Genomic DNA, 20,571 nt, shown 5'->3' with positions numbered 1-20,571 from the left:
TGTACATTCCTCTGTACACTAGGTGGAGTACTGTTTCTTGGTATGATCCAACAGAGTCTGTGAAAAAGATTTTTTTTTCTATAGCTGAAGCATCACTTCCATTTTTCCAGCACTGCATTCTTGTTTGTTCTATCACTACTCCTGAAAAGATCCTTCGGAAGATAGGTGATCCACCATGGAATCTTCCTACCCAGCTACAACATTGCCAGCATAGGCTGCTGTTCAGAAGTAGCAAGGAAACATTTGTGAGCTCTAATGGACTGCTGTTGAATAATTTCCTGTCTAGCTAACATGTATGTTTCCACTCAGAGAAGCAAGCCTTTCTCTTTTCCATATGGAGTTAATGTTCAAATGCTTCTCAGGGAGAGGACTGTCTAAAGAAAAATAATGACTTCCCTCTCACCAATAAATACACACATCCTATTTCATCTTGTATACAGCAGGATTTTTCAGATATATTATGCAGAGGTCAATTGTCGTCGTGGACACCGCATGCATCAACTAATGAACCATTTTGAATGCACATGAATTATTTATTTATTCATTCATTTAGAGCTTTTGTATGTTGCTTTCTCTGTCACAGGTGATTTTAATTGTAAAACTAAGAAAGGTAGTATCTTCTTTGTTGCCTATCTTTCAACAATGAAAAACACAGAAGTTAAAATGACCATACATATAATTTGCTAAACAACTATGCAGTTAATAAACCATACATGTGGTTTCCAACTGATGGGTGTTGTATTGGGCTTATAGTGACTCACTTCCATTTTTCTACTTTACCTCTCCAAGCATTAGCTACTGAAGGCAGGATTTTCTCAATTTTGTAATACTTGCTTGCAAACAGTTTAAATGTTATATCTTAATCATGATTGTACATTAATTGGGGTTCATACATCATTATATATAATGCATTCTATATCTAAGCATCATGAATTTGAACTGTACAACTTCACATTTTTCAGAATAGTGGGTTCCACCTGATTTCATATTTTTAACCACTGTTTCTTTAAAACATCTATGTCAACACTAACTCTACAATGTCTCTGTTAAAATGGTAAAACATGGCAGCAAAGGTCTCTTACATCTAATTCTTATTAAGAATTATGGCATTTTTATTACTCTTCCAAAATGTTAAAGATTTGTGGGGGAAAACCTGTATTTTTTTAAAAAAAGTATATTATTTTGCTGTTTTTGTTTAAATCATGTCTTACAATCTCATTACTGCTTCTACTTCATCATAATTTGCCTTTTAGGACTGACAATTAGGCAGGATCTTACAGCATGAATTAAGCACAAGTTATACAAATACTAAATGTCTCTAATACAAGAACCCTACAGAAATTGTGTTTACAATCACTTTCAAATTTAGCTATACCTATAAAGTAGCTTATATATCTTAGGTAGCGTTCATGATCAAGGAGTGTGGTGGAATAGGACATTTTCAAAAGGCATATTTTTATCTAGAAATAATGATGGAATACCTACCATAGAGCATGATTGCATCTGAAGATCCCAGGTCCAATCCCCAGTATCTCTATGCAGGGCTAGGAAAGACTCTTGTCTGAAATTATGGAGCCACCGCCAGCAAATGTTGACAATACTGAGCTAGGACCAGTGGTCAAATTCTGTATAAGGCAGCTTCCTATGTTCCTATAGAAAATGTAATTGTAATAACTGGATATGCCAGTTACTATTTTCCTTTCAATAAGCCTTATAAGTAGATACCTTATCCCATTCTGCATCTGTGTTGGAATTGTTTTCAGGGTTTTTTAAAAAGACGTTTTAAAGATGTATTTTTAAAGATGTTTTTAGTGTTTTTGTTTGCCGCCTGGAGCTCCTTCTGGGAGGATGTGGGATATTTAATAATAATAATTTGTCTCAATAGCATGTGTATTTTGTTTTTACTAGAAATCTTAACGTGCTTAAGTAGCTATCATACTAGTAGACTTTTACTGTGAGCATTATCCAACACAATTTATTTTTAAAAAGCTTTGCCAATATTTAGGGGGAAATGAATTATTTACACTGCTCCCAATATTAGCTTTTAAACCAGTAATGTTGACTTATGTTGAAAAGCCATTAAAATCCAAGCAGTAAATGCCTATTTCATAGCATAATATTTTAGCCTGGTCAATGTCAGCAGTAATCCATTTGAAGTAAAACTGTTGTTAGCATTAGATTTTTAGACAGCAAGACCAAGAAATGAGTTGTGCAAGTTTTAGATATCACATCAGACTTTCATTTTATGCAACTAACTGTATTTCACAACTAACATCATACAAAATAGACAGTACCATTGTGCCTGTAGAAGTACTGCAGTTAAAAACAGAAAAAATACATTACTACAAGAAACCAGCAAACATCACAATTGTCAGGGGCTACAAAATTCCATTACTCTAACTGAAAGGATGTTATCCATACTTATTTAGTATTTTGGGGTTAGGTTCACTACCAAAGATCCCTTCTAATTTTTCACATTGGTTCACAAAATAAATATTTGCAATAAATTTCTTGCTAAAATGTGAATGGTTTCCCCTGTAACAATACCCAGATGGATCTTGTACCAAATCTGAATGAACAAATAAAAACTCTAACAACTCAATCCTATGTATAGATTCTCAGAAGTAACTTCCACTGAACTGAAAGGGGCTTACTCCCAGGTAAGAGTGCACAGGATTAGTCTGGATATGAAGCCCAAATATGTAAAATTGACCAGACAACCTCTTGTAGCTTTGTTCTTCCAGGACACTTACTGATGTAAGCCCTAAAGAAAGCAATATACAATGGGAGTTTTTGCTGTTGAGTCAGTCTAAAGCTTCATAGACATGATATATGAAGGTTTTGTGGGTGCAAGGTGCTGATGTGTGTGGACAAGCACTGAGAGCAACAGAAAATGGCAACATGGTTGGAGAGGTACAAATTGGGACATTTTCACAACTGATGCAAAAACACCTTGTGCAGTGCAATTCTAGCATGTTTACGCCGAAGTAAATTTAACTGAATATAGTGACAGTTACTCTCTAATAAGTGTGTTTAGGACCAGTCTCAGGCTGCCAAGTACACTAATGGGCTGCAATCCAATACTTACCTGGGAGTAACTTCCACTGAATTCAGTGGAACATTTCTGAGTAAACATGCACAGGATTCCACTGTCAATTTATAATGCATCACTTCTGAATGGTTTGTACACCATACAAGTAGAACAGAATTATTTTGAGACAGAATATACATTTTGATTAAGTGGAAGTCCATCTGATTGGCAAAGTAATGAATAAAAACACCCTTAGAATTACAAACCATGTTCCATTGTAGTCTAATTCTACAGTTTTAATGTAAGAACTGTTAATTAATTGTTTCATCAAAACACTTAACTGGTTGTAAACAAAATGGCAAAACCTATACTCATAAAAATATTTTATTGGAAAGTTTACATAATACCGAATGGGACTGTAAATCTTCTTGTTCTGTATCTATATATTGCTAAATGCATAAATGTTCACAACTATTTCAGAAACAAAGAACTGCATTTTTCCTATGATTTGCTCTATAATATTTAATAAAGGCTCTTTTTTTTAAAGCAAAAGGCTGTTACAGGAACTCATGTTATATATACACACTACTTGCTTATTTATTCACTCTGATGCAACATTTAATATCACTGGCTTGGATCCAAAAGGCTGCACAGGGAGTATCCACACACACACTCATCATGGCTTCCAAGGCTTCCCCCCTTTCATCTGCAGTTCCCTGCACCACCTACTCCCAAAGCTCAGAAGATCTTTGGGAAAGGTCTCTGATGCAGCACAATGAACTATGGCTGGAGAAGAAAAGGGAAACCACAAGCCTGCATTAAACTCTTTTATAAACGTAATGCTGCAATCACACACACACACTATCTGAAGTAAGTCTTGTTGAACTCATTGGGATTAACTTCTGAATAGACATGTACAGCATTGCAATGCAAGAGCCTCTTTGGATCCCAGCCTCCAGTTGAACTGATATATCACTGTAACACTGAGCAAGTCTGGGAGAAAGAAAGAATAAGCCAAATGAGAACAGTATCATGTTTTGGATATTAAGGTATCAACAGCAATTAAGATATTAAAATTTAGATTTAAAAAGAAAACAAAACAGAAAATGCCTAATAATTTGAGAACAAATTCATGTTCAATAACATAGAATACCAGTGCATAAGGACAAGGTAGTACTATAATTGAGTTATAAAGCTAAACAATTAATGCTTGTAACAGATTTACCTTTTTTTTTGCTTGTAAACATTACAACAAATGTTCTAAATGTGTGAGGAAAATATTGGAGAAGCCAGCAATGTAATTCAGTAACAGTAATCTAGTAAAATGTGTCAGACATTGGCAAAAATTCATACAAATGTTTTTTATTTAATAACATTTTTCCTATTCAACCACACCAAGTACCAGCAGGTGTTTTAAAGATAATCATTATGAAAAGTCTTTTGCAGCAATAGTTGATTAAGTTGATCTTTGACTTGCATACATATAACTATTTCACAATTCTCAAATAATACGTATTTAGGCAGCTTGAACTATAATTTTTTTTAATTCAGTACATGCCAATAGTATAGAATCCAAGAGCTGTGTTAGAATTCACTAAACTAAAGGGGAAAATGGACTTACCAGTAACACTGCATCAAGAACATTCAAACCACATTTTCATGGCACCTTTGTATATGGAGATTGAAAAGTTGTCTGAAAAGGTTTTGTAGATTGCAATGAAATTTAATTTCAGTGCTGCACTTGTTTTGTATAAAAATGCATAAATCACATTTGAGTAAACATATAAATTGTGCATGGTGGATAACAAGTCATGAAAATGTGGTAACTGTTGGCAGAAGTTGTGTACATTTGCAAGTTTAGAGAGGAAAGACTAAAGAAACTGGAGTAAATAAACTTTAATGAGATTCTCCATTCAATGATGAGGCTTCTCCTCTAGGTGAAGATGACCTGGACATTCCTCTCTCTGTATTGTCAGAACTAGAACCGCTCTGACTGTGCTGATCTGCAGAAGCTGCACTGGAAGCAGGTGGTGACTTAGTTTTTTCTTTAAAGTCTGTAATAATGACTGTCAGATCACCAACAGTAACTTCCAAATGTTGGGCACTACTTCGATCCACATTTTTCAATCTGGGCCTAGAATAATATAAATAATCAAATTAAAGACGTAATTATGAAATCCTCTTAATCTCTTATTTTAAAGTTATCTTTCAAAACAGGCTGCACACCTATTCTCAGATCAACTGGACTGTCCATCAATGTTTCATCTTATCTGGATTTAGTTTCAGTCTGTATCCAGCCCATTATTCTTCCAGATAATATGGGGAACAGAGGAAATGGTAAAATATAATTGGATGTCATCAGCATATTGATTACATTTTAATGGAAACTTGGTTGACCTCTCCCAGTGCCTCAGGTAGACAATGAATGGGTGATAAGATGGGCTGATTTCAAATCCTGATTAGCTTGCCACTATTATAAGGCAGACTTCATGTCCTGAATTTTGAGAGGGAGTAAACATGACCTAGTTTTAGATTTTTCCAAAAATCAGGACATATTGGACTAGATGAATACCTAATTTCAGGTGATTATCACTTCTAATACACTTGCCAATTTTATACACTTAAATATATGCATGATGCGTTCAGCAACATATGGACATAGATATAGCTATTTATCAGGTCCTTTAGGAACACACACAAGCACACACAGCAGTGTGTGAATCATTTTCCCATGGTGTGATCAAATATAGCTGGGAAGTGTTTAAATATTACAATATTAATCGTAACTGAGGTAATTGTGTGAGTGTTTCCCATATGAGGATCACCCTCTATCCTAAAAATAAAAACCCTTTCCCTTTAATTTCATACAAACACTTTTTTTACTCCTCATGTTTGATCAAGATTTCATGTTCATCATCATAATAAAAAAAATGGACAGTTAAGTCTTTTGTTACCTTTTCTAAGGATTTTGCAGGAAAATGATCTAAATATTTTCTAAGTAATAGAATATAGTATCAAATTTTACCTTGTTTTCTTATAGCTGTTCTTTTTGCTAGTCGTTTCCTTTTCACTTTTTTCCTTTTCTACTTTGTCTTTTTTCTCTTTCTTTGATTGTGTAGGGGGCACAAATTGCTGTGTAACCTGTTGCGCAACCAGTTGAGAGACAGGTCGAGGTTTCCTGTGTATAAATATATGAGAGATTGAATTAAACTTCATAACATCAGTACACTTAATAAATTTCTTCATGACAATTATTTTTGTAAATTGATCAGTTAACATACCCACTCCACACAGAACCCTATTTATCTCTGTGTATACACTTGATTTTCTAAGGAACAAGTAGGCACATTTTTAAAGAAGCAGTGAACCACCCCCAACCTCCACTGGCATAAAAGTGCATAGAACAAAAGTGGTTTTAGTCTAGCTAGACTAAAATATAATGTACATAGGAACAAAGGAAGCTGCCTTATATGAAGTCCCGGTGCTACTGGTAAAGTTGAACACATTTCAGAAGGCTAAAGACAGGAGCTAAAGACAAAACAGAATTTTAAAACCTATGATAGTTTAAAGGCAACATTGGTATCATAAATAAAACAAGACAAAAATGTTTCCATTATCACTTAAAATTGTACACTCAGGAATTTATCTTACAAAAGAAAAATACTGATGCACTCAGTCACAATAACAATGCATGACATATGTATGAGACACCTCCATCACTTCAAGACAACTTTATACTACCCATATTCCTAACAGATTTTTTAAGGGCTGTTGCTATAATTAAGAATTACAAACACTTGTACTAAATGCCAGTTAGAGTGTATAAGATCTGCCAGAGATGACATTAAAACCTCTGAAAGTGTACAAAAGAACTAAAAAAAAAAAGATTCCCTGGTACATAGAGAACATGCACAACACTAAAACATGGGCATTCAGTCCGTGATGTTTCGTACACCGTATGCCACAGGAATTGTAAACCGCCCAGAGAGCTTCGGCTATGGGGCGGTATACAAATGCAATAAATAAATAAATTTCATCCATGTGGTCATTGCACATATTGCAAGCTTACCAGATTTTTTTTAATTCATCCCATCAGTGGCAATCATATATAGATCTCAGATTTTATGACTTGTAATACTGTTGGAGTCATCTATGGTTGTTTTTCCATGCAATTTTATGTAGGAAGACATCTAGATTTTTTTAAAAAAAGAATTGGAGAGTATCTATACAATTTATGGCACCAAAGAGTGGGGGCCCAACTGGTTAAATACTTTGGAGAGAAACACAGACAGAATGATATACAATTTTGGGCTATTGAAAACGTTAATGGGAACGAATGGTTGTTAAATAAAAGGGGATTGTTATGGATAATTTCTTTTTCTGGCACCTAAAGGTTTCAACGAGGAATTGAGACTTTGCTGGGCAAAAATAAGTAAAGACTGGTGTATTAAATCAGTATGAACCTAAGCACTGGGACAGGGACAGTCATGCAGTGCAAAGTTTTGTTCAATGCTTTAGTATTATCAAAATATTATTTTGCAAGTTGCCACTTGTTTAAGGACTAAGGGTTAGTCCAGCAAGTGTTTACAGTAACCTCACAGCTGTATTACATGCTGTTTAATTTACTCAGAAGTGTATTAAGCAGCAGTGACCTTTTATTCTAAATGGAAGTATCAGCTTGTGATTAGAACTATATGTGGATACATTAGAAGAACAAGAATAATTTGGTGTTATTGAGACCTGTTTGATCTAGAATTTGTTGGAGTGAAAGAAGTAAATGGTGTTTGAAAGTTTGTACACACTACAAGGACACACCAGTTCATGCACAGAGAGATGGCAAGCATTTGTGTTAGATATTGGTCTTTTGGTGGATTCTTTGGAGTTCATTGATATTTATTCATACATACGGAAAAGGCTCTGAAAAAAATATTTTAGGAATGGGGGTAGTATAAAGTTGTCTTGAAGTAATTGAGGTGTCTCATAAATATGCCATGTGTTTGTGCTGTGATTAAGTGCATAAGTATTTATCTTTTATAAGATAAATTCCTGAGTGTACAGTTTTAAGTGATACTGGATATATTTTTATCTTGTTTTGTGATAATGATGTTGTACTTAAACTATCACAAGTTTTGAATTCTGTTTTGTTAAGCTTAATAAACAGCCTATTACCTTAAGCTTAATAAACAGCTTATTACAAGTAATAGGCTTAATAAACAACATATTACCAGTAGCACCACAGCTAAGCTTATAAACAGCCTATTACCAGTAGCACCACAGCATGTCTTCTTTTTGTTTCCTTATCTTGGTGCTTTTGTTTCTCATTGTTCCATTTATGTCAATAGTGTCAGCACTGATTGGCAGCAACGGTCTAAGGTTTGAGGCAGGAGCCATTATTAGTCCTACCTGCAGACATGTTAAGCATGTACTCTACCACTGAACTAAAGCCCTTTCCCATGTATAAATGCCAAGGAGATGCCTAAAAAGAAAATGTTCTCCCAGTAATGACCTTAGATTTCTACTAAAGGGTAACCAGTTTGGGAAACTTTAAGGAGATGGCTAACCTTTGTTTGGCAAAACCTCTGAGGGGCTGCAGCAGGTATGGCCACTTCACACTCGTGTGCACAGTCACAAGACACACGCGCACACAGCCCCTTCCTCAGCTGATCCATGCATATCAGATGAGCATTTTTTTAAAAAAAATCAAATGACTGATCCGATGTCTGGAGAGGGAATGATTTGCATCCCTGTCAGACACTGGGCTAAGCAGAGAGATTTTAAGACTTTTCCAGTTAGTACTCTGCCTATAACTTTCCAGCTTTACCTGGGAATTATTTTTATTGCAAAATGTAGAAATATTTGAAAACTCAGTAACATACGTGGGAAAAAAAGAAGGTGGTGGAAGATGTTATTATTGTTGTTATTTTATTTATATCCCACCCTTCCTCCCAGCAGGAGCCTAGGGCGGCAATCAAAAACATCATAAAACATCAAAAAACAGACCCTAACATACATTAAAACAAAACATCTTTAAAAACATTTTTTTAAAAGCTTTAAAAAACATCTTTTTAAAACAAATATATTTTTTAAAAGAAGGTTTAAAAATATATTAAAAAGCAACTCCAACACAGACGCAGACTGGGATAAGGTCTCAACTTAAAAGGGTTGTTGAAAGAGGAATGGCTTCAGTAGGCGCTGAAAAGATAACACAGATGGCGCCTGTCTAATATTTAAGGTGAGGAAATTCCAAAGGGTAGGTGCCACCATACTAAAGGTCCATTTCCTATGTTATGTGAAATGGACCTCCTGATAAGATGGGTGTCTGCCCTCACCTGCAGAGCGCAGTGATCGACTGGGTATATAAGGGATAAGACAGTCTTTCAGGTATCCTGGTCCCAAGCTGTATAGAGCTTTATACACCAAAACTAAAACCTTGCACTTGGCCTGGTAGCTAATGGTAGCTAACATTCTAACTTTAAAATGGCTAAGGAACTCTGCATGACATACATACTTCCTGGAAATAATCAACTGAAAAAAGTTAATTACAATCTTTAAACTGTCCAATTCAACTGGTATTTTATCCATTCATTATATTACTAATGAATATGTATTTTTAATTAACTGAATTTATACAGCTGCCATATAACAGGAGTTCTTTGGACAACAAACAAAGAAATAAGTAAAATAAAACTACAGGCTCATATCTGACCAAGTCATACCCTGTCTTTCCCAACTAGTGGGCCACCAGATGAGGCTGATGGGAGTTGTGGTCCAACAACATCTGGTGGCTCACTAGTTGGGAAAGGCTGGAATAGACCAACTGAAATCAAAGGCCTGCATCCAACTGTGTTGCTCAACTGAAAGATTTCCGTAGTCAAATAGGAAGGGTAGCTATTTTCAGCAACTTTCCTTCCTCACAGCAACCCCCCCCCAATCTACTCCAGAGGGCAGAAACACTCTTCAGAGCCTGTTAAGGAAAGACTGGAAGATGCAGGGCAGAGGGGGGATCTCTAAAAATTGTTTCCTCATCCATTCCATTGATAAGAGTCTTACTATCAGCTGAGCAAAACTTCTGGATACAACTCAAAGGATTTGTTAGTCATATTGATTTATTTCAATAGGTCTACTCAGAGTATGACTTAGTTGACTATAACCCATCACAAATTAATTAGAAAACTATAACACAAAAAACTACCCTTAATTATATGTATTAGGTATTTTTGGAAACTGTTTTTTTTCCAGGAAAAAAATATAATAGTGGAAAATTTTACATAAAGTTCTGCCATAAATCACTGAATTAGAGCAATTATTACAAAAAATAATTACAAAAATCATAGTTGCTAAAGTATTTCATAGAAATTAGTAGTTTAAGTGTACTTAACATATTACAGATTCTCTATTCTGGGACCAATTTAAGATACTCTTATTAATATTTAAAGCCCTAAATGTCCTAAGTCCAAAATATCTGAAAGATCACATCCTTCCTTACAGACCCTGTCAGGTATTGAGATCAGCAGTGGAGGTCCTTTTGGTAGTTCCACCGCTGTCAGAAGCTCGGGGGATGGTCCAGGAGAAGGCATTCCCTGTAGCACCCCCTAAGTTGTGGAACTCTCTCCCCATCAAGATGTTTCTAGCAACTTTACTGTACAGTTTTAGGCGAATGCTGAAGACACACCTCTTTACCCTGTCCTTTGACACCTGAGATGTATATTTTTAGGATCCACCCTATTTTGTGATTTTAGGTTGTTTTTAACTGTGCTTTTAAATGCTCTATTTTAAAACTGTTGTAACCTGCCCTGGGACCTTTGGGTGAAGGGCAGGTAATAATAATAATAATAATAATAATAATAAATCAAACCAGAAGTACAGATTATTCTAACTTGTAGGTTCACATTTTTAGACATGCAGTCATAGTTTCATTCATCAAAGCAGATAGGAAGATGTTCCAATTCTAAACACGCACACTGGCATATTTGCTTGGAAAAGCACAGACATTGTTGCAATCCCAACAAAATATTACTTGCCTCAACAATAGGCTGGTATAAAGTTAAACTATTCGTATATCCTATCTGAAGTATGTATGTATTGCCACAGCACGTTTTAAGATTGTGCCACTACTTTCCTGTAAAAGTAAAAGAATAACATTGTCTCTAGCAATTCAGATGATTTCAAAGAATATGCGTATGTTAAAGAAATACTCCTCACAAACACACAGTACTAATGTGTTCTAAACAACATAAAAAACAATGTGCTCAGTGGTTTCCTACACATCTAAAAGGGTGATGTGATTGATTACCAACTCAATGCTTGCAAAATAGTACTTGTAAACAATATTTTTATTATATTTATCAACATTTATCTTTGCACCAGAACTTACAGAAAAACAAAAGCAATAAATTTTGGAAAAATTGCTGTTTCACTTCCAGTAATGTTAATGCAGGGCATGAAATAAAGTTCTTCAGAAGATCAATTTAAAGGGGAATTTTGGCTCAAGTTTATTGGCTTACAGCATATTAATATTTCTAAACTACTCTTGATGGAATTAGTCTGAATCAGTGAGTACAGTAGATATTACTGCTAAAGAAAAGCTGTGCCAAAAAAAACCCCACCCACTCCCAACTTGATTCACATGAAAATCGCCCATTAGACAACTAAAGTCAGATATTCTATTTGGCAAATTATCTGAGGCTAGAAAATCTGTATGCAATCAAGAGATAGTAAATTGAAAAGATGCCAGGCAGACATGTACTAATAATGGTATGTATGTATGTGTTACCTACGGAGGTTAGCTGGTTACATGCCATTCCTGTGAAAGATCTACTGAAGTGAATGGGACATGCATGGGAGAGTTCTTGCTAGAGTACATCTTGTATCTATTGAAGTCTAATTCAAGTTCATTATGTCTCTTACATATTTTTTTTTAATTGCCCAGGCTTTTCCTGGCACGTAAGAGTTGCCCTGTTATTACTAAATTTGTTTTTATAATACTGTTTTACTGATTTTATGCTGTAGTTGTTTTTATGATGCTGTTTTATTATTTTTATGTTATATTTTTGTGTCCTGCTGAAGAGATTTTGAAATATTAAGAGGTTTAGTAATGCTTTTACATGAGGCTACATAAACCTGTGCAGTTTTGCAAACTTAAACCCACAGATTTGAATGAGACTGAAGATGTGTAATTGTCTATAGGCTCACAGCCTAAAATGACTTGCAAGCACTTAAACTATATAGATTGTATCCAGCTGAGTGTTCAACTGACAGTAAGGCTTCCATCAGCAGAACAGGGAAGGAAGCAATTCTCAGTGATCTCCCTTTCCACCTTCTGCCCCCTCCAAAGCTGCCCTGCAAGGTCCCACACCCTCTGGAATAGATTTAGGGGGCTGCAAGCAGAAGAGGGGAACAGCTGAAAATTGCTTTCCTCCCTGTTCCACTGATGGAAACCTTACTGTCAGCTAAGTGACACCACTGGATATAACCCTTTATTTCCATTCTTGTGGGGCTTACGTCAAGCAGAGTACATGGTATGTTAACTCTTAATTTTCTGAGAGTCACTTCTCCAGATTTTTCTTTGCAGTATGTAAACTACCTTCTGATTTTTTTTTATTGGCATGCTAGGAACTGTTGTATATCAGGTCTAACTAGGGATGGGATCCATTGGCCAGTGCCACTTCAAAAGCATTCCACCGACCTAATAAGCTGGTATCGATTCAAAGTTGTTCTTTGTCCACAAGCTGTTTTTACCGATACATTTTCCCCCTCAGAAAAAAAAAATATTTTTAACGAAATGTCAATATTTTAAAAGGAAATGGCAATAAAGGAAAAATAAAAAATTGAAGGAAATATTTATTATTATTATTATTTATTTATTCATTATCTGATTTACATCCCACTCTTCCTCTTTGCGGGAGCCCAGGGCGGCAAACAAAAGCACTAAAAACACTTAAAACATTATAAAAACAGACATTAAAATACATTAAAACAAAATAACTTTAAAAACTTTTTTAAAGGTTTGAGGACTTTTTTTAAAATAAAGGTTAAAAAACATTTTTTTTTTTTTTTTTTAAAAAGGTTTAAAAGCATATTAAAAAGCAATTCCAAAACAGATGCAGACTGGGATAAGGTCTCAAAAGGTCTTCAATAGGTGCCGAAAAGATAACACAGATGGCACCTGTCTAATATTTAAGGTGAGGAAGTTCCACAGCGTAGGTGCCGCCACACTAAAAGTTCATTTCCTATGTTGTACAGAATGGACCTCCTGATAAGATGGTGTCTGCAGGAGGCCCTCACCTGCAGAGCGCAGTGATCAACTGGTAATATAAGGGATAAGACAGTCTTCCAGGTATCCTGGTCACAAGCTGTATAGGGCTTTGTACACCAAAACTAGAACCTTGAACTTGGCCCGGTAGCAAATGGGCAGCCAGTGCAATTCTTTCAGCAGCAGGGTGACATGTTGGCAATACCCTGCCCCAGTGAGCAGTCTTGCCGCCACATTTTGCACCAGCTGAAGTTCCGGACCAACCTCAAGGACAGCCCCACATAGAGTGCATTACAGTAATCCAGCCTTGAGGTTACCACCGCATGGACAACAGTGGTCAGGCTATCCCAGTCCAGAAACGGCCACAGCTGTCTTACCAGCTGAAGATGGTAAAAGGCACTCCTAGTCACTGAGGTCACCTGGGCCTCTAGTGATAAAGATGGATCTAGCAGCACCCCTAGAATACAGACCTGCTCTTTCAGAGGGAGTACAACCCCATCCAAAGCAGGCAACTGACCAATTATCTGAACTTGGGAACCACCAACCCACAGCGCCTCCGTCTTGCTAGGATTCAGACTATTTATTGGCCCTCATCCAGCCTACCACCAAGTCCAGGCAGCGGTCCAGGGCTTGCACGGCCTCTCCCAATTCAGATGTTATAAAGAAAAAGAGCTGGGTATCATCAGCATACTGCTGACACCTCACCCCAAATCTCCTGATGACCACTCCCAAGGGCTTCATATAGATGTTAAACAGCATGGGGGACAAGATGGTACCCTGAGGCAACCCACAGCACAACTGCCAGGGGGCCAAAAAACAATCACCCAATGGAACTACTGTAAAACAATGCCTCTGATACTCATCTCACCAAGTCAGCCCAGAAGGATACCATGGTCAATGGTATCAAAAGCCATTGAGAGATGAAGTAAGAGTAACAGGGTCGCACGCCCCCTGTCCTTCTCCCTATAAAGGTCATCAGGACAACCTAGGCCGATTCAGTCCCATAACCAGGCCTGAACCCAGACTGCAACAGGTCAAGATAATCTGCTTCATCCAAGAGTACTTGCAATTGCTGCAACACAACCCTCTCAATCACCTTCCCTAAAAAGGGGGTATTTGCGACAGGTCAGTAATTGTCACAGACCAATGGGTCCAGATAGGCTTTTTCAGGAGTGGTTGGATCACTGCCTCTTTCAGGGCGGCTGGAACCACTCCCTCCTGCGGTGATGCATTGACCACACCCTGGATCCACTCGGTCAACCCGCCTCAGCAAGCTTTAATAAGCCAAGAAAGGCAAAGGTCTAGAGAACACGTTGTTGGCTGCATCATCGCAAGCACCTTGTCTAAGTCATTAGGCCGCATCAACTGAAACCGTTCCCAAGTTACAGCAGACATTGCACTGGACACCTCATTGAGGACTACAGTAGATGTGGATGGGGTGTCAAGACTGCTATGGAGGCGAACAACTTTACCCTCAAAGTACCTTGCAAACAAATCACAGTGGGCCTCCAAAGGGTCTAAGACACCATTTCCTGGAATTGATGTCAATAGACCCCTGACAACATAGAAAAGCTCCACCGGATGGCTACTTGAGGATGCGATGGAGGCCGAGAAGTGAGCCTTCTTCGCTGCACTCACCACAACACAGTAGACACAGTTATGATGTTTTACTCATGCCCAATCAGCCTCACAGCATGTCTTAATATCAATATTTTAGAAAATGTTTCCGAAAATAGCTGCAGAAAATCACTACATACAAATCCGCAATCATAGCGAATAAGCACATTAATGGAGAATTTGGTTCGAAATCCGAATTGGGCAGAATTCTACAACATCCCTAATTCTAACCAAACATATGGAATTAAGTTCATTTTGTCAAGGTTAAGGAAACATAATTACATTTAAAGATTATTAGAGTAATTATTAGTGAAATTAGCTAGCTGGTACAACTTAGCATGAAGATGTACGGCAATATGTGTGAGATGTATTACACAATTGCCATCACTGAAAACCAAACAGAAATGTCCTGTGCACTAGCAGGTGTTTCCAAGCAGCTGTGGTGGGAAAAGAGAAGGTTGGACAGAACTAGTATTTCCGCTCTAAAGCTGGTCAAAAGCCTTTAACTACCAGTGCAAACTGATGTTGTTAATTCAAATTCACTGCTGATGCCTATTAAGCTGAATTATTGTAGCAAGGTCTGTACAGCTGAGCCTGTCTCTTCTATATTATGGCTCAGTGGTGCTCATGAGCAGACTCTTGAACACTTTAGTGATAGTGGCCAGGCTCTGCATGCACAATCACTGGGTTTTAGTTTTTTTCCCTCCACATAATTTTATTAAACAGATTTATATGTTCAGACATTTTTATTATAATTGTAAAAGCTTGCTAAAGCAGCAAATAACTAACTTTGAAGTTAGCTAAAGGCACATTTCAAAAATGCACATCAATGACACAAACATATGTCACCTTGGAGCCCTGACCAATGGAGTCCCTCATTTAAAGCTCCACTTAGTGGTTAAAGTGTTGGACTATGACCTGGGAGACCAGGGTTCGAATTCCCATACAGCCATGAAGCTCACTGGGTGACCTTGGGCCAGTCACTGTCTCTCAGCCTCAGAAGAAGGCAATGGTAAACCACCTCTGAATACTGCTTACCATGAAAACCCTATTCATAGGGTTGCCATAAGTCAGAACGGACTTGAAGGCAGTCCATTCAATAGCTCAAAAAAACTAATGATGTCCTTGATTTACTCTACTTCCCAGAAAAGCAGGATAAATTCTCTATATTATACAATTCTTGTATAGCTGTCAATAATAAGAGCTGCAGCTTGCAAAGTTTTAATAATGTGATCTAATTCTCACTATATTGTTCAGTAAGTTTGTCTGAATGCTCTCTCATGTTATTTATAAAATGAGGCACTATCTTATACTACATTACCTTATAAAAGTACAGCAGCATAGCCTTGGTCAAAAACAAGAGTGGCCATATGTATAGGAAGCACACCAGTGGAAATGAGATTCAAACTCGTTACTTCCTCTGCCTCACTCAGGGAACATTACCCTAGGACAGACTGACAGACACACACATACACATAGAATACATCTGGTCAGTTTAATTGCTTACAGTCCTTTTGGCTGTTCTTAGCATAAATTAAAAACGAAAGAAACTAGGCTATTAGAAAAAATACAGAATAGCAAAATATGGGTATTTAAGAAAAAGCATCATGGTAGATAGCAAGTGATGTATATTTGTGATCTGGACTACTTGGGGAAAGCATAAGATGAGAATTGTGAAAACAGCTGTACAGAATTAAAATAACAAATTTGGAAGTTAACATACAGGATTATTTCATGGCAACCAGCACAGAAGATTCCAATTCTATTTAGATTCTAGCACAATTTTGTTCCTGTATATATTGTGAAGTCCTAAGACATACTCCGTTTTTACTGCTGAATACTTTGAAAATGCAGAGCAATTTCTGTATTTCATGATTGTTAAATTTCAAGTATTTTTGGAAGCCTCATTATAGAATCTGGAAATCTATAACAAACTCTTTATTTTTCAAAGTAATGAACACCAGCTGTCAATAAGCGTTCAATAGCTGAGCTGTTTAGTAGTCTATAATCCATACTGGGGATAAAAAGACAACAAGCTAGTTAATACAATACTATTACACAGTCCAACAGGAAATAGACCCTGTAGACTCTACAGTATAATGAGATTGCTTTAGCATAGGACCACTTGAAGGATACCAAAGTCTAGCACACCTTAAAGAGGGCTATAAAGTGCTGCACTGTCCTATTTTCTTGTCTTCTGAAGAGGAAGAACAGGAGCCTCCCAATTTATTTGACCCAGGAAGTACACCCTTCAACTAGAACCACGCCTATGATCCCTTCATATTATTTTATAATGCCTACTTCTATCCCCAAGGACGAAGGTACACTTTAAAAAAAAAACCTTTTCTTACCAGCTTGTAAGGGGCAAACTCAGTTTCCTAAAGTGGAAATTTCAAATGTGGCTTACAATATCTCACGTAGTATTTTGAGTCTATGGACATTTCTGCGTTTAAGCCATTCTTTCCTTGAATTTTTAGTTCTCTCTCCCCGCTTCCTTTATTTACATCACTAACAAGTATTATTCATTTCCTCATGAGATATCTCGTGCTTCTTTTCCTAAATTTATTTATTTCAACAATTTACATACTACTTAACATTGTTGTTTCTAAGCAGCATACAATGAGGTTACAAAATAGATACAATATAAATTATATAGTAATAAATGGAGTCCATGATTTTTCATGGCTATGTGCCATGCCACCAAGGTCAAAATGAGACAAGACTTCTTGACGTTTTAAATTATGTTAATGGATATTTTTACTGATTTTATTATATTTTGTATGTTGTATACCACCGTGATATACTTTATGAAAGTGCAGATTATAAATATTTCAATAAAATAAGACAGACTTAGGCAAGACTTTGGCACAGAAACAGCCTTGGTCGCCCTGTATGATGACCTTTGTCGGGAGAGAGACGGGGGGAGTGTGACTCTTGATTCTCCTTGATCTCTCAGCAGCTTTCGATACCATTGTCCATGGTATCCTTCTGGGGAGACTGGCTGAGTTCGGAGTGGGAGGTACAGCATTGCGGTGGTTCCACTCCTACTTGGCAGGTCGCCTCCAGAAGGTGGTGCTTGGGGAACATTGCTCGGCACCCTGGACTCTCCAGTATGGGGTTGCGCAGGGGTCAGTTCTGTCCCCCATGCTGTTCAACAGCTACATGAAACCGTTGGGTGTGGTCATCCGGAGCTTTGGAGTGCATTGCCATCAGTATGCTGATGACACACAGCTCTATTTCTCCTTTTCATCTTCTTCAGGTGAGGCTGTCAATGTGCTGAACCGGTGCCTGGCTGCAACAATGGACAGGATGAGGGCTAATAAACTGAGGCTCAATCCAGACAAGACTGAGATGCTGCTAGTGGGTGGTTCTTCTAACCAGATGGTGGATGTCCAACCTGTCCTGGATGGGGTTGCACTCCCCCTGAAGGAGCAGGTTCGTAGCTTGGGGGTTCTCCTAGAACCATCTCTGTCACTTGAGGCTCAGGTAGCCTCGCTGGCATGGAGTGCCTTCTATCAACTTCGGTTGGTGGCCCAACTATGTCCCTATCTGGACAGGGATAACCTGGCTTCAGCTGTCCATGCTCTGGTAACCTCCAAGTTAGATTACTGCAATGCACTCTACATGGGGCTGCCTTTGAAGATGGTTCAGAAACTGCAGTTTGTGCAAAATGCAGCGGCCAGATTGGTAACAGGGACCAGACGGTCCGAACATATAAAACCGATTCTGACCCGCTTGCATTGGCTGCCTGTATGTTTCCGAGCTCGAGTCAAGGTGCTGGTTTTGACCTATAAAGCCCTACACGGCTTGGGACCACAATACCTGATGGAACGCCTCTCCCGATACGAACCCACCCGTACACTACGTTCAAGATCAAAGGCCCTCCTCCGGGTGCCTACTCCAAGGGAAGCTTGAAGGGTGGCAACAAGGGAGAGGGCCTTCTCAGTGTTGGCCCCCAAATTATGGAATGATCCTTGTGATGAGGTGCGCCTGGCGCCAACACTGTTATCTTTTCAGCGCCAGGTCAAGACTTTCCTCTTCTCCCAGGCATTTTAGCATGTGTTTTAAATTGTTTTTATATTGTTTTAAATTTAAAATTGTGTTTTAAATTGTTTTTAAAATATGTGTTTTAAATTGTATATTTGTTTTAATGTTTTTGATTGCTGTAAATCACCCAGAGAGCTTTGGCTATGGGGCGGTATACAAGTGCAATAAATAAATAAAATAAATAAATAAGACTTGAGAAATCGCTGACAGTTCATAATTTTTGTATGCAGTCAAGTTACTTCACAGGGGTAGTTGGATAGTATTGCTAATGTAGCTAACAGATGAGAGATTCGGGTATGGCCATGCCAGCTATTCTCACTGATCGTATTGTGTACTTGTGGTAAAGTCTAATGGTGTCCTTAATTAGAGTTCTATTTTCCTGTTTTGTCCTAGAGATTTTAGGGTCTGCACAGTCTGCCTGTGAAATTGATGTGACTGAGAATGTGGTTCATCAATTTAGCTAGTGCTGACTGCAACTTCTATACAAAAGAAAGGCAGCAGGTGGACAGATTATCATTTATTCAGATTGTGATATGACTACTTTCATTACATAGCGACTTGCCACATTGTCCTCAAAGAGAGCTGACTCATCATTACGTGATCGAACAGGCCAGTTGAAGCCACCTGGCCAACATGAAGGTTAGTACAGTGACGCCAGAACATTAGGGAGCAGCACAGAACCAACTCAGGATCTTGCATCTACTGGCTGGTAGATGTCAATATACAAACTGTACAAACTGTAATTTTTCTATATACAAAGCCTAAAGTAAAATGATTATATTAAGGAAAACATGAAACAATTCAAATGGTATCTAAACATAGTGTACACAAGATAACAAAAACAGCTAAAACCTGTAGCCTAAACTTGAATGGCCTGTTTAGTTTTAAAATCTACTTGTTACTTTGGTTGTCTCTTGCTGCAGTAAAAATAAAGCAAGACTCTGGTAGTACACACAGCTCTTTCCCTTCTTTGTATTGCAGCCAAGAACAAGCTACATGAGCAGTAACTCCTGTTAGTATTAAAAGCAAGCAGCTTGAAAGCAAAGCATCAAAGACTCTTATTGTCTTCTCACTGGTACCCAGAAACTAGTTTTTAGCTTCTGATTCACAGCTCCCTAGCTTCATTTTACTTTTCTTTCAAGTCAAAGAAACTTTCTGAAGAGACCTAAAAAGTGTGAGACCTAAAAAAATAAATAGAAACTTTACTTTCTATTTCTGAAGCTTAGTTGCATTAAAGTTCTGACATCAAAACTGTAAGATGCAATCATCTGTAGCATAATTAATACACTTCATATGTTATGATTTGGATGTTCCAGAAAATAATTTCATCAATGGCTGATTAAAAGAAGCCATGTGTGTAATTTAACAGTCCACTGGAATACTATAGTTGACTTTATATTATCAAAAAACGTAATGTTTATTTCTTGATCACTATGGTTTTTAATGGAAGTAAGAAGAAACATGGCTAGAAGTTCTCATCTTTGACTACATCTTAACAATTAAGCCATAATAGAAGGCTAGGACTGGGGAGGGCAGCTGTGAGAGAACTAGAAAAGGTCCTCAAATGTAAAGATGTATCACTGAAGACTAAAGTCAGGATGATTCAGACCATGGTATTCCTGAT

General features: G+C 37.5%; 1 protein-coding gene across 2 annotated transcripts in view; it reads right to left on the bottom strand.

Moving 5' to 3' along the window:
- Positions 1-2,079: 2,079 nt before the first annotated feature.
- YAF2 (YY1 associated factor 2) overlaps positions 2,080-20,571 on the bottom strand; it is a 46,651-nt gene continuing 28,159 nt past the window's right edge. Inside the window, exons 3-4 of one of the 2 annotated variants that reach the window (XM_061639944.1) lie at positions 6,057-6,209; positions 2,080-5,165 (exon numbers count right to left, since the gene is read on the bottom strand). In XM_061639944.1, coding sequence (XP_061495928.1) covers positions 4,928-5,165; positions 6,057-6,209 — 391 coding nt within the window. In that variant the 3' untranslated portion in view covers positions 2,080-4,927. The remainder of the gene's footprint in view (positions 5,166-6,056; positions 6,210-20,571) is intronic. The other variant, XM_061639943.1, reaches the window with a different exon arrangement.

This window comes from Rhineura floridana, chromosome 8, assembly GCF_030035675.1.
Source record: "Rhineura floridana isolate rRhiFlo1 chromosome 8, rRhiFlo1.hap2, whole genome shotgun sequence".
Taxonomy (NCBI): Eukaryota; Metazoa; Chordata; class Lepidosauria; order Squamata; family Rhineuridae; genus Rhineura; species Rhineura floridana.
This window is presented reverse-complemented; position numbering and strand designations above follow the sequence as displayed.